This window comes from Ursus arctos, unplaced genomic scaffold (assembly GCF_023065955.2).
Source record: "Ursus arctos isolate Adak ecotype North America unplaced genomic scaffold, UrsArc2.0 scaffold_1, whole genome shotgun sequence".
NCBI classification, from domain to species: Eukaryota; Metazoa; Chordata; class Mammalia; order Carnivora; family Ursidae; genus Ursus; species Ursus arctos.
In genome coordinates, this window is record NW_026622763.1 from 42,962,480 (window position 1) to 42,980,744 (window position 18,265).

Consider the following 18,265-nt stretch of genomic DNA (forward strand, 5'->3'; position numbering starts at 1 on the left):
CTTACTTTATAAAATACGTTTGTTCTATATTTGGTTTAATGAAACATGTCTTCATAATTAGAAGTCTTATGAAATGTATCCATCAAATTTCCTATTTAAAGAAAACATTTTGTATTTCTTAGTCTTTAATATGAGTACTTATGAACAGGTTCATTTTAAAGCTTTTAGATTGCTGAAGTACTTGTCTCACTCATTAATTTAACAGATTATGTTTGGATTTGAACAATAGAAACAATTAAAACTCAACAATAAATCTATGCCTAATTTTCAAGTTTTTTTCTCCCTAAAATTAGCACAGTATGGAATACTCTCAAGATAACAGGAGAGCAGGATAATTTGATCCGATATTTCATGTCATAGTCTCAATTATCTGCTGTTAATTTTAAAATGGGAATATTTGGCTTTCTTTTGATAATATCCATTTCCTTTGAAATTTTTATTTTTCAATTTTGACACTGAATAGAACATAGCACCATTTGCATTTTTTCTTTCTTCTTCTTCTTTTTTTAATAGAACACATCTATTTCCCTAATACACCCATCTTATTTTTTCACCCTCCTTATTTTGTTTTTTTTGACTGCCAATCCTTTTATCTCAAAAGGATAGATCCCCGTCCTAACTCAGAACCAGACGCCTTATTTCTCCAATGTTACACTGTTTCAGTTAGTCTTTTTCTCCATGCAGTCTCAGTGCTAAAGTCATTCAAGAAAACAAGGGGTATCTTACTTATTTAATAAAAATAGTGGACTGTGAGTGAAGAGGGAGTTTTTTGCAAAGCAATCAAGAGTTGAATGCTGTAATTCTAGCCTTATAATACAAAATGTTAGCTACAGATAAGTCCCCCCTCATATACTTTCATCTTCAGAAATAAACCTCTGTGGTTTTAATATAACCTACCTTTGGACAATCCCATGTCTGCCAGCCTTCCCTGAAATCACATATAGACAGAACTGAAACATTCTGGATTCTTTTTAGCCACTGCAAGCATATTCGTTCATCAGTAACCCATGTGAGCCAACTGAAGTAATAATCACTGCAAATAAAGCAAAACAGGGAGTCACAATCATAAACCAGTATCACATCAAATAATTTAAGTTCTACTTTCTAAAGGATGCATTTTATTATTATGAAATATGTATTCCATAGATAAGGAAGGTAAAATTTTCCCTTCTCTACAGAGAAGGCTTAAATATACTTGCTGAATTTTATTTTATTTATTTTATTAATTTTTTCTTTTTAAGAGAGAGAGTGCACATGAGCCCAGGGCAGGGGAGGGGGCAAAGGGAGAGGGAGAGAGAGAATCTTAAGCAGGCTCCAAGTGCAGAGCTTGATGTGGGGCTCCAAGGCATGACCCCGAGATCATGACCTGAGCCAAAATCAAGAGTCAGATGCTTAACCTACTGAACAACCTGGGCACCCCATACTTGCTGATTTTTAAAGAACATCTATAAGGGAGCTCATTCATCTAAATGGAATTATTATATGCTTGGGTTTCTTCTCATTTTGGATTTTTACATCTTAAGAAACATTTTAAGACATGAGGCCAAGCTATTGGTCAATCTAGAGGGGAAAAGCATTAAACTGGTGATTTTTCGCAGGTAAACTCAATGTTTCATTTTTTAACTAGTTGAGAGAACGCCCAGCGTGGTAAAGGCCCATCTTTCTCTCCAGGCAGGCTTGTGTTGGAAGCCGGGTTTTAACTGTGACCATGATCAGGGGTTGAAATTCAGGCTTACTATAATAATCAGAGGTGATGTACACTAAGGAACCCAAATGACGCTCGGCACGTCGTTGGTGTCACCGAATGGCAACAATTATTACTCGGCTCTGAGGGTGAAGCCGCAGGTAGAGAGCATCGATGTAATTAAACCACAGAATTTTGGACATTGATGTTTAAAAGAAATCCCAGAACTGGAAGGGTCTCTGGCTCAGATTCTGCTTTTACCTCCTACTAGTTATACTATTTAAGGCTACTTACTTAACATATCTGTGCCTCTGTTTCTATATAAAATGGGAATAATAATATTACCAAACTCAAAGCTTGCTAGAGAGTTTGTGGAGAGTGCTTAAGGTTCTTGAGTACACATGGTGGTACTGAGAAAATGTTAGCTCTTCCTATTAAATTGTTAATATTTTATAGATGCCCCAACAAGCCCCTTGACTCCTTCTACAGTACCCTTTCTATCATTCCATTTGCCTCCTAAGGAGAATGACACTTCAAAAGAAAAAAAAAGACGTATTTGGTTTTAATCAACTAGATTGGGGTTGGGGGAGTAATGGATCATCCAAAAAAATAAAGCCATTTTCAATTATCCACGAGTGGATTCACCCTGGCAGGACACAGCAGAGGTCTCTGCTGAGGTTCTTTTCCCTGTTAGTGATCAATTGCTTGGCCCTGGCTGACTCCCCTTCATGGGGCAGCAGGAGAGAAGCCAAGCCGTGGCCTGCTAGGGTTCGGGAGGTAGTAAGGAGGCCCACCAGGCAGGGCGTAGGGGACCTCTTGCCTCTATCTGCTCCAACCAGAATGACCACAGAGGACTGAGGGAGGGCTGAAGGGTTGCTATAATCGGGGCTAATCAGCCAATATCTACATCTACATGCTGGGGAAGTGAGACCGCTTCATGTCCCTGTCTACCTATAGTTAACCCCATAGTTAACCCCAAACAGATAATTGGATACCCAGATAATTGTGGATAGACAGCATCCTAGTAAAAATAAAATGCTAATATTTGGAGAGGGTTGGCTTATCTTCTCTAGTTTGTCATGCGTATGTGATCAAGCACGATCTATAAACGCTGGGCTGGAGAGAAAGCAGACCTGTGTTGAGAGAAGCCATGCTGAGAACACATAGGAATTTAACTACTAGCCTACTGATCCCAGGTTTACATTCACTCCTCTGAGGGAGCCTCAGACTGATCACTACGATCATCTTTATCTGTGTGAAAGAGGCTAATATTTTAAAATCAACATAAGAAATGTGTTTGTGATTTTTTTAAATTTGGTTGTGTGTTTGGGTTTGCATGCCAATTTTATTTATTTATTTTTGCTTAGAGTATACACATCATAAACTCACTAGAAAAGAAATGTAAATCCCAATTAAGAAATTTCAGTGTTAAAATTCAGTTTAAGATAGGAAGCAGCTGAGTTTACTATACCTTGAAGCTATCATTGCTGGAACTGGCACTTCTCTGGGACCCACATGCTCAGGATAAGTGGTATCGATAATAAATAACCGAACAACAGGATTCTTAGCTCCAGCCTGCCAAAAAATTGGAGATATATATATATATATAAGCTCATAAAATTCTAATTATCACCACCATATTAAAGACACTTTAGGAATTTTATAAGCTAATGATATAAAGTATATTACTGTTGAAAACATTCTAATTATAACATGCCCAGGAATCTCATTTCAATTTTACTTGCACGGCAATTACAAATATTGTGTCAACCAGAGTGAAAAACACATATTTTAAGTGATTAATGAGGGAGCTTTAATTCATAGGGAAAGAATACTTTGGATATGAAAATGCAGTTCTATAATTGATATTATCTTTTCTGACTTTCAAAACAGATATGTCCTATTATTATTATTAGGATAAGTATAATAATCATTTCTCCATGTGCTAGAGGGAGTGTAGAGGGGAGGACAGTGTAAAGAATAAATAATGAAAGATACTCTTTGCCTTGCACCCTGTAATTTGGTCTAGGACAATCATCACTCAATCTCCTAGCGGTTACATTACTACTGCTATCATTCCCCCAAATTAGGGAAATGTCACCTCCAAATAAAGTGCCCGTGGAATTTGCACTTTTCTTGTTTTGTACTTTCTGTGCTATTATACACCCTAAATTTACATGACAGTGTAGTTCACACCCAGACAGCTTCTTAGAGTTCCTGTTATTTTAACACAGAAAAAGAGAGTCTTATAATTGTTAAACAATTTAAGTCCACGAAGTTTAGGTTCACAGCCTTAAATGACTCCATGCTGTTTGGATTTATCTAAAGAACTGTCCAGGCCCTCCTCTGACCTGTTTCCCTGTGAGATTTAGCTGGGGCTTTAGGCTTCTTTCAGGTCGTCTCACCTCTCAGTCTAACATCAGATGTTTCAACAACTTCGGTCTTCAAGGAAACGTGAAAATTTGGGTTCCAACTTCTCTGCCAGCGTCAGTCAGTCCTCAGTACTGGGTTCCTCCGTCTCTTCCTGCTCCCTTCCACCCTCCTAAAGACCCAAGTTCTTTCACATCTTGGGCCCCAGGAACCACACCTCTTGCTTCCAAATATCTCCAGCTTTCAGACTTTTTACCCAGCCATTGAGGGGTCTCCTACCTAAACATGCATCTCCTATACACTGCCTTTTCTCAGATGACTTTTAACATAAATTTTAGACTATCTGCTATTTTTATTTCTCTTACCACAATCACTTTGACTCGCATCAAAAATCACTTGTGCGTATGCACATCTGTCCATCTTTGTCACATATAGGCACCCACTGGATCCATCTGTAACAGTGTTCTCTTTCGCAAGTAAACACCATAGCGACTAAAGAACAAAGAAGTATTTTCTAAAATCACTTCTTGTGAGAGAGGACGATTTATGATTTGATTTGATCCCCTTTCAGATTTTTTGTCTAAATCAAATCGGGATATGGTGCTTCTCCACCGTGACCTTGCCGTTCTCCCACTACAGACATGGGGCTGAATGAAAAGTGTGTACACTGAGAATTCTAGAATGGTTATACAAGAAACTTTAAACTCCACGTTTAATTCCTCAAGGAAGAAACTAGGCTTACAAACCTAACCTACCTTGTATGTCCAGAAAAGATCATAACACATGCCTGTTTCTACCTGACAGGAACATCAAGTTCAACATTTGTATTTTCCATTCTAGTTTGCATTTACATGAGAATTCAAGAGGGAATTGCAAAACAGAACTTTACCCTGAATTTGGAGCACGAAATATGAAAAATTAAAATTAAGTTAAGCTTGTTTTTCCTCCATAATCTAGACCATATGTTTTTCAAAGATTCTGCGATGGATTTTGCAAAGACTACTTCATCCAGCACAACCAGATGTCCAAAGCAACAGACGTCCACATAAATAATAGAGCACAGTACAATGTTTGCCTTACAATGCACAAGGATAAGAAGCTCTCCAAACTTGTTGATCCCACCTCTATTCATGGTATTGGTTGCTCATTTTGACACCGGAGAAATGGAAGCATCTGCTAAAAGTACTCAACATACCTTTGGGTATGGAATATTTATTGTTCTAGGATATTGTTCATCACCAAAATAGGAATAGGCAATAACTGGTATCTCTGTATCATTAAATTCTGCATATGCCAAAAATTTTCCATTAGGAGACCACCAGAGAGCATATTTTGTAGCAAGCATTTCCTCTGAAAGACAAATACAAGCATGTTAATTACAGTTATAACTGACTCTTAAGATCATTGTAAATGCTTCAAAATACATTGTATTAGCCATTTATTGACTGAAATAATGTATTTAATGTGGATGTAACATATCCCAAAATTTGGTTATTAAAAAGGACAATCTGAGTTTAAAGAAAGAGTTTAACCTTATACCTCATATCAAACATCAACCAGTCTTCTTACGAATTGGTATTAAATCAGAAATGTAATTATTTAAGTAAATTAATTAAACATTTCAACAATAAGTAACCTTTTCCCTTTGGGACAGCTTCTGGTTTTTATAGTCACCTCAAGTAGCCCAAACAAGGGGAACTGTAATTATATTACAGAGTGACATAAATGTTGGAAGATGACTTTTTATCCTAGGAATATTAAAAACAACAACAACAACAACAACAGCTCAGTTATATATTTTTTAGTAAAAGCAAGGACTACAAGACCTTTTAATGTCCAGGTGAGTCCTGGATCCTACATGACCTAGAGAGAGGACACAATTCACGAAAGCATCAAAACCTAGGAATATTTCCCTGCAAAATTACGTAGATTGCTGTTTCGTTTTGGAAGAAGCTTATTTCTCAAGAAAAAAGAAACCTGAGGAAATGTACTAACATAGCATCTAAAGACCATATACTCTTGAAATATAAATTATTACTACCACTTTATAATGCTTATGAAAATAAACTCTCCCAGGCCGATTATTAGATTTTGCTCTTTCAGAACAGGCTCACCCTGTTCCTAACCTGATAACAGCTTTCAGAAATGCCACCATTCATCTCAGTAACATACCACTCATCTCCATTTTACTAAATATATGCAATTATTTTTAATTAAAAGCCTAAAACAGCAACAGTAGAAAAAGAATACAGCTTACCTTCATACACCCAGTCTGGGATTCCATTGAATATTTTATTTTCTTTTCCATTATATGTTATTTGAAAAGGTGGGTCTTCTGGTCTTTGTTTCAAATAGATATTGTTTTGATAGACATATGCCTAGAAGTGGTGGTAAGTTAGTTAATAAGGAGAATTCCATAAGAAATACAATGAAGTCTGTAAATTTGTATGAACTATTTACCTAATACCTGCAAAATGAGTGGTAATCCAGATGCAAAAAAGACTCACAACGAAAATATCGTTTTAATAGGTCAAAAAACCAACCAACTCACATTAACAACAATTATGATTTTTGAAGTCTGTATCAAATAAAGCATAGAGTCTACTATTGTATTTGTAGTTTTATTACCCAAATAAATAATTGTGTATATTAACAGAAAGTCAAATAAATCTTTGAATATTAATAGCTAGCCAGATCTAATCTTTATTTAGAGTCCTTAAATAAGAGCTTGGACAAAATTTCATGTTGTCTGAAGCTAGTCTGGGAAACTTGTGAAAACCATATTTTTCCTCAGCTTTCTGGCACAACGCATTCTGGCTGAGTATGAGGATAAAGTTTTTGACTGCGATATTTAAAGAAGTCTATCCATGAGCTTGAGATTTTGCGGAATTCTCAGATGAGTTTCAATTTATCAAAACTCTTCCCGTTTTTAACCACTAAAATAGTCATGAATTTTTTTTTTTTCCTTTCAGGCAGGGAAATTTAACAAAGGCCAAAATCAAATGGCTCCTCTTTTATTTAAATGATTAAACACTTCTATAATTTAAACACTTACTAATTTACTCCCAACAGGCGACCAGCATAAATACTGAATTGGACGAGGAAGCTCATTTCTTCTTATAAACTCTCTAGAAGGAAAAAAAAAGAAAGAAAAAATAATAATAAACCTTGCTGTTCAATGAAAAAAACATCTCTGTAAACAGAAAAAAGTAAACAATAACAATGACGGATCATCCCCTGCTTCTTGAAACCTAACAGAAAGAAGGTGGTAGCAATGGCACTAGACACATTGAGTAGTAGTTGGGGTTCTTTACTAGTTACTTAAGTCACATAACTTCTCCGGGTCTCAGTTTTCTGACGTCTATATTGAGGTGAATTAAAGATTTATTAAAGATTTATAGGCTGTGAAAGTGGGACTGTTTCTAGAAATTATCTAATGGAACCCCCTCGTTTTATAAAAAAGGAACGTGAGGTTCGAGGGATATGACTTTTTAAAATCACATCACTGGTTCTTGGCAGACCCCTAACTAAACTCAAGTCTCTTAACCCTCAGGACTGTAAAATCTGTACACATCAGGCTGAGATGGTCGATGAAGTGCCTTCCAGCTCTCAAATGCTATAATTGTGCTGAAGTTTAATATGTACTCTTCCACATTCTCATTTACAACCCCCATCTCTGTGAATGCATATGCATTTCAAATTTTGAAAATAAGATGCCATTTGACAATCTCCCCAGGGATCTGACTTGAAATCAGAAAAGGAAAGGAACATCTGATCTCAAGCTAAACTGAAAAACAGATCATACACTGGGCAGTATGCCTTAAGCTTGCAAAGTTCTCCACCCATGGGGAAATCTCAAATATCTTATTGGCCCAAAATCTCACTTTGATTCCTAGAGTCGCCCTGTAAATACTCAATTGACTAACTCGCACTGTGGAGCTTTTGTAGTTCTTCAGCAAGAATGTGCTCAGATTTTTACAAGTGCTAAAGAGTCATAGGCTGCCGTGCTTAAGTTTTGCCTATTATCTTCTTGAAGATTGCATCAATGGTTTTGTTAAGAATGTTTTTGTAGAGACACAAAACCAGATCTGCCTCCAATGTATAAATTGAGGACCCTGAAGAAAGACTCTTTGGCCTCCCCCTCCAATAACTAACTTTAACCTGGATCTAACATATGCCTGACATTTCTACTTTTCTCATCCTTTTAAAGTTTGGACACATGCAAAGGCTTGTAACACACATTCCTTTGATGTAACTTCTTCAGTCACGGAGCCAGAGGCCTAGCAAACCATGAGGGAACATGGGCAGGTCAGTTTTGATGGGGGAAGGAGTAATGCCCCTGGAAGAGAGAGGCCACCGGTGCTGCAGTGAGAATCCTGCCTGCCAGAGGATGGTTTATGAGCAGCAGGTGCCAGGAAGGGCCAGAGTATATTAAAAGACATGAGGGCACAGGCAAAGGAATGATCCGGAAAAGAAAACCTTCTTCACCTGGGTACAGTTCTGTGTCAAGCCAGGGTTCACGCTACCTTGACATTGTAACACTGTCTTAGGTTTCCATATGCTGTGGAGTCATCTATCCAAGCATGCAGACAGCACCAAGCTGAAAATCTCAGTACACAGTCTCTTCAAGACTGGCAAGTCACCACAGCTGCCATTTTCTGTTTTCTAAATAACTAACACTATGAGAGAAAGTGGAGGAGGCTGCTTACAAAGGCTGTCATCTCCTCAGTACTCCTTCCCATGCTTGAAACCAGAAGTATCTTCACTTGCTCTGTGGTAGATTTTTATAGACTCTTCAGAAGCACATAGAAAACTTGGAATTAGTGGTATTTGGTCTTGCCTTGAATCTCAACATATTTGTCATCCCTCACTTCCTAAATTATGCTATATTTACCTGACCAAAAAAAAAAAAAAAACAAACAACACAACAATCTGGAAATTAGATAGTTGTGCAGAAAAGAAAGGAAGAAAGAAAAAAGGAAAGAAAGAAAGAAAGAAAGTAAACAGTGGTATGACTAAATTCACTGCACAAAAGCTAAATATTTAAAATGATTCTAGGCCATAAAGCTTATACAAGCCATAATTAAAATATTAGTGTCGTCATCTTCTTTTGCAATGCTGTTTTATTTGTTGAACCTCAACATGGATAGGACGTGGAGAATTTCAAAATGATTAAAAGAAAAATAAGGAAATGTTTAAAGCCTTAAGAAATTGTGTTGAAAGAGTAAGGTTTTTACTTCACTAGTTTCAAGTTTTCTTGAGAGTAGGGTTAGTGCCTTGAGTTCATGTGTCTCTCTCCTATATATGCTTTTCACATAGTAGGTGTTCAATAAATACTTTTTGAATTTGGTGATGATGTGGATACAGACAAGAGAAGGGCTCAGACTACATTAGGTAAGATTCTACTTTATGTAGAGTTCCTTTTTTTCAATTTGACAGTTTAAGATCAGAGCTATTCTGGGGTGCCTGGGTGGCACAGTGGTTAAGCGTCTGCCTTTGGCTCAGGGCGTGATCCCGGAATTCTGGGATCGAGCCCCACGTCAGGCTCTTCCGCTATGAGCCTGCTTCTTCCTCTCCCACTCCCCCTGCTTGTGTTCCCTCTCTCGCTGGCTGTCTCTCTCTCTGTTGAATAAATAAATAAAATCTTTAAAAAAAAAAAAGATCAGAGCTATTCTTTTCTGAACATTTAAAACAAGTAGATATTTTTTTTTGAATTTTTGTGCTCTTGCTGAACAAAAGAGGAAATAGACCATAAAATTTTTCAATACCTCTTCAAGCCATATAATTATTTTTCCCTTTTATATAACAGCAATAAGATATCACATTAAGATGAGTAACTAAACCAATTCATTGTCCATACTTAGTCAGAGTGATTTTTCTAAAGTATAAATCTGATCATGTCATTTACCATTTAAAACCCTTCAGTGATTCCCTATTGTCATCAGAACGACATCTAAACTCTTCTTAATGGTTTCCTCATTATTATTTGGCTCCTGCTTCCTGGCCCCGTCTCCTTCCCCACCTCATGCCACCTCTCACTAGTCAGCACGCCCTTCTCCAATTTCAACTCAACTGACCTACTTTGAGTTTCTGGAACACTCCATGCTCTCCCTTCCCTTCGGGTCTTTACATGTTATTCCTTCCACCAGGAATTCTTCCACTAGGTCTTTTGCCTACCTACTCACTCCTTTTTTTTTTCTTTTAAATTGCAAATATTTCAAATAGTTAAACATTACAAATAAAAAAAGAAAATAATGTAATAGATGACAATCTACAACCTAAATTTAAGAAATACTTACATTTTGCAATTTCAAGAACAATTAATCTAAAGACAATCAATGGAGTATGTATTCAGGTGCAACAAATATTGTATCTCCTTCCCTCCTGCTTCCTTCCCATGAAGTATCTACTCTCCTGAAAGTAGCGTATCATCCCCACGCCTGGGTTTGTACTTTCAGTACATATGTTTACTTCCATAAATGGTATGTTTATAATTTGGTGTCTAAAGTAGGGAAAATAAAACTGCACTGTGTGTAAAGTTACAAAATATTAGTCAAATAAAAAGAGCTAAATACTCCTTAACAGTATTTCCTTCAATTTCTTAAGTTTTATGGGTACACATACACTTAAAGAAGTAAGAAACAAAGATCAGTAACAAGACAATGTAGTCTTAACCTCAAATCAGAATTTGGAATGAAAAACTATAGTAGATGTAAGTAGTATGAATAAATAGACATGCAATCATGAAATTTTACCCATTATTGAGGTCGTAGATGTGATATGTTGCTGTGTAAGAGTATCTCCAAAGCTGTCAGAAAGAAGACAGACGATGACAAATTACGATTCTTAAAAAGCTTATGTTAATAATGTATAATCACAAATCGTTCAACTCAAGTGTCAGAATTATAAAAGGACAATTTTCACAAGGCACTAGGAAGGATATGTTTCAATTCCAAAAGAGTCTTCGTTTAAAGAGTCTTACTGTGGACTTTTGTGCTGTTTGTCTAAGTTCCAGAACTAATCTCAGCAGTGATTCAACCCTCACTCCATAAAAAGCATATCCGAAGACATTTCTTAATATAAAAAGCTTTTCTTTGACACACTCTCTCCTAAGAATTTTCCCTTTATGCTTTACCTTGATTGAAGTGAAACCACTATGATCTCCATGGCCATAAGGGTTACCCTACACCTGAGTTCATGACAATGATACCCTCTAAAATTAGGTAACGAATTTTATTCAACACAGAGTTTTGTTACAAAATGTTTGCCTTGTTCAAAGGTAATGTTTTTTAAAAATAATAGAAATTAGAAAATAAATAGAAGATATGTAGCTTATAATTCCTCCTGAAAAAAAAAAAAACTGCTCTTTTTCTCATTAAGTATAGTTGTTCTGTGGTGGGTGAGTAATACAAGTATTATTTTTTTGTTTCTTAAAAGAGCTTTCAAACTCTTGGCAAAGAAACTCTGACTGGTTGAAACATGTCTTCCTAAAGACTGCTAGTGACCCGAACTTGGTCCATTGGAAAATAATCAGCAGACAGAACAGCAGGGGAGAGGAAAGATTAACTATTCATTCTGTATATTAAGAGAGTTTTACATCTCAGATAGGATATGAAAAATGGCAGTTAAAAGGTTGTCTATCTAAAGGTAATTATTAGAAGTTTAATTTGATAACAAATTCTTTTGCCTTCTTGCAAAAAAAAAATAATTATCTTGAAGTTATGTAAGTAGAAAAATACAAGATAATTAACTTCCCTCTACAACTTCATTCAGGTTCGGGAAATTAAGTAAGGGTAAATGGTTATGGTTTGGTGGGATACTTCTACTCCAGGCTTTTGAACCACAGATTTAAACCCTGGTCTATCACTGCCTGTATATTATCTTACTTGAGCAAGTGAGTTAAAAAAGCGACACCTTGATTTTCCCATTTTCAATAATAATAAACTTTCATGAGGTTAAAACATGTAAGAATTAACTAACGATTTATGAAGTCAAATAGCTTTAGAAATACAAGTATAATTCTCCCATTTCTGATAAATATCGGTGCCTCGAAATGCAGTCCCCCTCCCCCACAGAAGACAGTAGTTTCTACTACTGGATGATAACCAGACAAGTACACAAAATTCTAAATTATTTGTATATGTTTTAGTTATGTTTTGGGGATTCATCGAGAACCCACATTAACTTCTTGACTATTTAGACATAAAAATATATTCTTGCTTCCTCTTACTTTTATAAGCCAAACTGCAGATTAGTAAGAGATATAGACAGATATACCCAAATTAAATTGTCCATACCTTTGAATAATCACTTTCTAGATATGCAAATTGCCGATCAGGTGATAAGCCATAATTTGAAGCATTCACGCTTTTCTGGAATTATAAAGAAGTTGATTAGAATACAGACAAAAAAATACCCAGAGCCATGTAAATGTGTAGTTCTAAAAGGATATCATACAACTGATATACTCCTACATACATATGCTTTCAATGCAATTTTTAAAAATGTTTACATGGTACTTACTGTATACAAAGAAATTTATTAAACACTATGGGAAGAAGATGTGATAAATAGGACATATTCCGTGATTTCTAGAAGCTTAACATGTTAAACTTGAAAACAATGTATTGCAGATTAGAAAGTTCTATTAAAGAGATATAAATATAGCATTGTAAAAGCATAAGAAAAAAGAAGTGTTTAAATCCAAATGAGCGGATCATTGATTGTGCAAAGGAGGACAGTATCATCTTAGCTTGATCTTAAAATGTTAGCAGGCTTTTGAGGGCGGAGAAAGCAGGAGGCTTGAGAGCTCGGGAGACAGAACAGCATGCACCTACATTTCATAGCTCTTGTTTCTTGAGCGCGTATTCCGTGTTAGGCGCCGTCCTACCACATTCAGATGTTGCATCACTTACCTCTTATAGTAACCCAGAGAGGGATTATTCTTCCTACTCTTTAGAGAGAGAAAATGAGGCACACCGTGGCTGGTGTAGTGAGGAACCTTATGTAGCTTTCCATAACTAGGGAGTTGACAGAACCTAGAGCCTCGGTTTGCCTCATGTAAGGACTGAGTTCTTGACTTTTGTTTCTTTTCTTTTCTTTCTTTTTTTTTTTTAAGATTTTTTATTTATTTATTTGACAGAGATAGACAGCCAGCGAGAGAGGGAACACAAGCAGGGGGAGTGGGAGAGGAAGAAGCAGGCTCGTAGCGGAGGAGCCCGATGTGGGACTCGATCCCATAACGCCGGGATCACGCCCTGAGCCGAAGGCAGACGCCTAATGACTGCGCTACCCAGGCGTCCCTGAGTCTTGTTTCTTGCTACACTTTGTCCACAGAGAAAGAAAGATGCTAGGCGATTGAGAGGAGGCAAGGACAAGTTGTCTAGTGTGACTAGAAGAGAGAATTTGAGAATTTAGTGGGAGATGGAGCCAAGAAGGCAGATTGGGTCCAGATCAAGTGCGGAGATTTTGGACTCGGCCTTGATCAGTGAAGAGATGGCGAAGTTTTGGGGAGGAAGATGTTGCCGGATACATACCATGGTGGCATTACTCAAAATGGTATATGAGTCTCCTGTTTCAATATTGTAATATACTATATCATTATCTGTAGACTGATGAAGATATTCTTGTCCTTTAAACAAGAAGGAAAACAAACTTGAAATGATCTCCCTTAATAGGAAATACATTTATAAGAAAGAGAAACCTCTCTTATTTCATAGATTGACTTTGTTTTTCTTCCCTGTCCAGGATGGTGCTTTGTCAGATTTAAAATAATAAGTCGACAGTGGAAGGGAGAACAGGATGCTCTTTTCTACTCTCCACAAAAATGCCATATGTAGTAGTAGCTGCCCCAATATGACCAGTCCGGGGTGCTTGGGAATAAAATTTTCTCTGTGTTACAAAGAAGATAAACTAGTTTAAAATGGTATGTTTGTTTTGCAGCAAAAAAAATACATTACATTTGGGCTGTGTTTGATTTAGTTTAAAACCCATTTGATGTGCATTTTATTAAAAATTAAAATATTCATATTTGTTTAGTTGTCCTTAGATATAAACTATAATGTCATAAACATCTCAGTTCACCTTATTATTTGTTTGATTAGACTCCTTTGGCAACTTCCTATTTTTGAAACTTATGTGAAAACATCAGTTTTATGGCCCGGGAAATATTTTTTTGTCAGGGTGGGATTTGTCCATTTCTCAGATTATCCAGATTGACAATGGAATTTCTCTTTTGGTAAAATTCTTATGATCTCTCCTGAATAGGTGCATATCTCCCATTTTTCAGATTATTCTAACAATGCACTCTCAGCTGTCACTCTCTTGTTGAAACTCTAACCGGCATCATTACTATTGGGTAAATGCAGTCCAAATGGTTCTGTCAAAGGTGCTTTGGTGGCCATTTGACTTATCTGAATAATTGTTCTTTCTTTCCATTTCAATTGATATGGCTTCAGTTACCATAGAAAGATGTTGGCACTAAAAGTAAAAAAATAAATAAAAACACACACACATTTTTTAAAGCCTCAAAAGGTAAAGAAATAATTCATTTACCTGAAATCCAGTTTGGGAAAAATGTTTTGTAGGTAAATGTTCCATTTAAAATATCCTTCAGTGTGAGTGCTCTTGTTGTACTTCCTTCAGAGTCATGAACTTTGGGAGAAATGGAAACATTATTACAAAAAAGATGATTAATAAATTAAATAAATCCTGAGCCTGTCTCTCCTCTGTTCTGTCTCATGTCATGAAAAGACCTGCTGGGGCACCTGGGTGGCTCACTGGGTTGAACTACCGACTCTTGGTTTCTTCTCAGTTCATGATCTCAGGGTCCTGGGATCAAGCCCCAGGTGAGGCTCTATGCTGAGTGTGAAGCCTACATAAGATTCTGTCTCTCTTTCTCTGCCCCTCCCCCCTTGCATGTGCATGCTCTCTCTCTCTTTCTCAAAAACACAAAGAAAAGAAAAGAAGAAAAGAAAAGAAAAAAGAAAAAAGAAAAGACTTGCCATTGCTAAACACTTGGCTTAAGTCCTGTCTTAAGATCTGTGAGTATTATTTCCTTGATAGGCTAATGAAGGCCTAGAGGGCCAGTTTGCTTGCCTGAGAGGACTATGAGGGTGGCCGGGAGGGCCGTGCTGAGCAGCCAGGATGCTATTCAGGCAGTGCGGAGTTGTCAGAGATTTTTAAAAAAAGATAAGATGATGATCGCACAACTCTAAACCTTGCAAAGCTGGGATTGCAGACTAGCCTAAAAACCTAGTGTTTCAAGCAGTTTATTGTGTTTTGTCCCCGATGCTTGGCTTGGATTACTCCTGGTGTAGCTGCAGCATATTTTAGCATCCCCTTTGGTCAGAAGCCATCAGCCCAAATCCTTACCTTCAGACCTCTCAAGAGAGGAGACATCAATGAACCTAGATAATTTCTTATCCTGACTGGGCCTTTTTTAAAGATAAAGTGGGCCAGAAAAAAAAAAAAAAAACCCACAAAAGCAACATCATCTATGCAGATGATCGTAAAAATTCTGGAAGTAGAGGTTTGCCATATCAAACCTCACCTAAGGTAACTCACCAACCACAAGCAAATTTCACCTATATTTGGATCCTCCGAAACAATTGTGTTTTTCAAACATGACTCTATTCTCAGAACACATTCATTATAGAGCTCCGAAACAGTCAGATACGCCAGATGGGTAGTATGGCAACCAACTTCCAATCCTCCTTCACATCCATATTGCCATTCTCCATCCCTCCCACCCTACCCCTTCTCCAGGCCATCCCTTACAGAACCAAAACTTAGAAAAATGTCCTCAACCTTGAATAGCATTTGTGAATCTGGTATGTGCCCATGCAAAAATAAAACTGTCGAAGATGAGAACTATAACTTCTTCCTCCTGCTAAACTCTCTCCTAGCTTCCCATAACTCGTGGGATAACGACCAAACAGGTTCGTCTGAACTGTAGGCCCTAGCCTGTCCGGGATGGCCCTCCTGTCCCTTCTTGCCTCTCTCTCGTTACTTTTTAGACTCCAAACATACTGGGTTTTCTGTTTTTCAGATACTTATTTCTTTCTCCAGGGCTTCTGCTCCTTTTTCCACCTTCTCCCCTCTCATTGCTTCTATTCAGACCCTAATGCTTAATATAAAGTTCACTTCTCTGGGAAACCCCTTCTGACCCCGGTTTAGATCTGTTTCCCTTGTTATACATTACCACAGGCCATGTTCTTTTTTAAAAAAGCATTTGCCTTGATTTGTCACCTTGTATGTATTTGAGTGATTATTTTATTTATATTTCTCCACCTTCCACTGTATTCTCAAAATAGTCACTGTAAGGCCAGAGACCGTGTCTAGTTTTGCTCACCATCACATCCCTAGTATCTAGAACATAATAGGCATTTAATTAATGCTTGTTGGATGAATGAATACATGAAATGAAGCATGGGTGGATGGATGAATGGATGGATGGTTGGATGAGATTAATCCTCTCTTTTTTACAGGATCATTCTACTACTAATATCCTGTAGGGCTTTGGTAAGTCAATCCCTGGCATCACAGCTTACCCACCTGTAACAGTATAAAGGACTGGACTAGAAAATGGTGATAATACTTCCAGTCCCACCACACTGGCTTTGGAAATTCAAGACGCAACATGCTCTATAAGCTTATAATTACATAAATGTACAGCCATGTGATAAGAGTTAATTGACCAACTGGATAATAGCATCTTCTGCTATTTTAACTGATTCACACTGATGTATGTATGCTCCATATGCTTAATTAGGACCCTGAATTATTTTCTTCATTTACTAAAAATTATTCTGGTGGCTACAAGAACGCAGGTGGCTGGTGAACCCCTTTGCAACTAGACACTAAATAATAACACTAAGTTTTTCTGTTTTTTAGGATGTTTGTCTTCTTATATTCTCTTTGAATTCTAAGTAAGGTTGTACGAGCCATACAATTATTCATAATAAAAGTTCTTCTATTTAATTAAATGGTCTTGTGTAAGATTTATACCACTGATTTTATTTTATTTATTTATTTAAAGATTTTTTGTTTATTTATTTGACAGAGAGAGACGGCCAGCGAGAGAGGGAACACAAGCAGCGGGAGTGGGAGAGGAAGCAGCAGGCTTCCCGTGGAACAGGGAGCCTGATGCAGGGCTCAACCCCAGGACCCAGGGATCACGCCCTGAGCTGAAGGCAGACGCTTAATGACTGAGCCACCCAGGTGCCCCTATACCACTGATTTTATAATTGCTATTCAATGAATAAAAGACCATTTTACTACAATAACACTAGAATACTTGTGAAGTATTTTAATTAAATTTTACTTAGCTCTCCTAAAAGTAAATTGCAATCTGTTTCTAATATAGCTAAGGGGAAATTCTAACACTATTTGCGGTGGAAATTACTTTCCTTTTTGAGATACATTTAATTTATATCTACATAATCCTGAACATATAGATGAAAAAAAATTTCGATTTAGTGAATCCCTTTATTGTGAATGCCAAAAAAAAACCCCTCCTAGATAATTGCTTTTTAGAAAACATTTTTGATTTTAATTCAATAAATAAATATAAGCTTGGTGATTTACTTATTTGTTTTTATTTATTTACTTTTTTGTCTAGCATAAGTTATGCTTAGATTATGGCTAATGAGTTACATAATAGATTTTCCTTTTTAAATATCCTTGCATATAATTTTCCCTACTTGCAATTATGCTTAACTGAGAAATTCATAGCAGTTAATCTTCATTTCTATAGAAGGTTAAATTAAGCAAGCTAATTGAAATGAAACATTTAGCTCTATGCTTGGCACATGGTAATCAGTGAATAAATTTAGCTTTTGTTATTATCATAACTTATAGTATTCTTTCTGTATTTTTTCCTTTTTAAAAAATCTGAGTATGGTTGACATTAGTTTCAGGTGTACAACCTAGTGATTCAACAAGTTTGTACATTCATTATGCTATGTTCACCACAAGCGTAGCTACCATCTGTCCCCATACATGGCTATTACAATATCACTACGTTCCTTATGCTGGGCCTTTTGCTCCTGTGACTTATTCATTCTATAACTGGAAGCCTGTATCTCCCACTCCCTTTCACCCATTTTGCCCAACCTCCTACCAAATAAATATTCTTGATCAGAGATTCCCAAACTAATCTGACCGCTGGAACTGTTTTGTTTTTAAATATCTACTAAAATCACAGTAAGG

General features: G+C 36.7%; 1 protein-coding gene across 1 annotated transcript in view; it reads right to left on the reverse strand.

The window, feature by feature from the left end:
* The window catches only part of FAP (fibroblast activation protein alpha), a 70,314-nt gene that overhangs the window by 39,955 nt on the left and 12,094 nt on the right, over positions 1-18,265 (reverse strand). The window contains exons 3-11 of the mRNA XM_026492676.4: positions 14,609-14,707; positions 13,591-13,685; positions 12,352-12,426; positions 10,810-10,862; positions 7,110-7,182; positions 6,312-6,432; positions 5,250-5,404; positions 3,156-3,259; positions 898-1,033 (exon numbers count right to left, since the gene is read on the reverse strand). Of these exons, the coding sequence (XP_026348461.2) occupies positions 898-1,033; positions 3,156-3,259; positions 5,250-5,404; positions 6,312-6,432; positions 7,110-7,182; positions 10,810-10,862; positions 12,352-12,426; positions 13,591-13,685; positions 14,609-14,707 (911 nt within the window). The remainder of the gene's footprint in view (positions 1-897; positions 1,034-3,155; positions 3,260-5,249; positions 5,405-6,311; positions 6,433-7,109; positions 7,183-10,809; positions 10,863-12,351; positions 12,427-13,590; positions 13,686-14,608; positions 14,708-18,265) is intronic.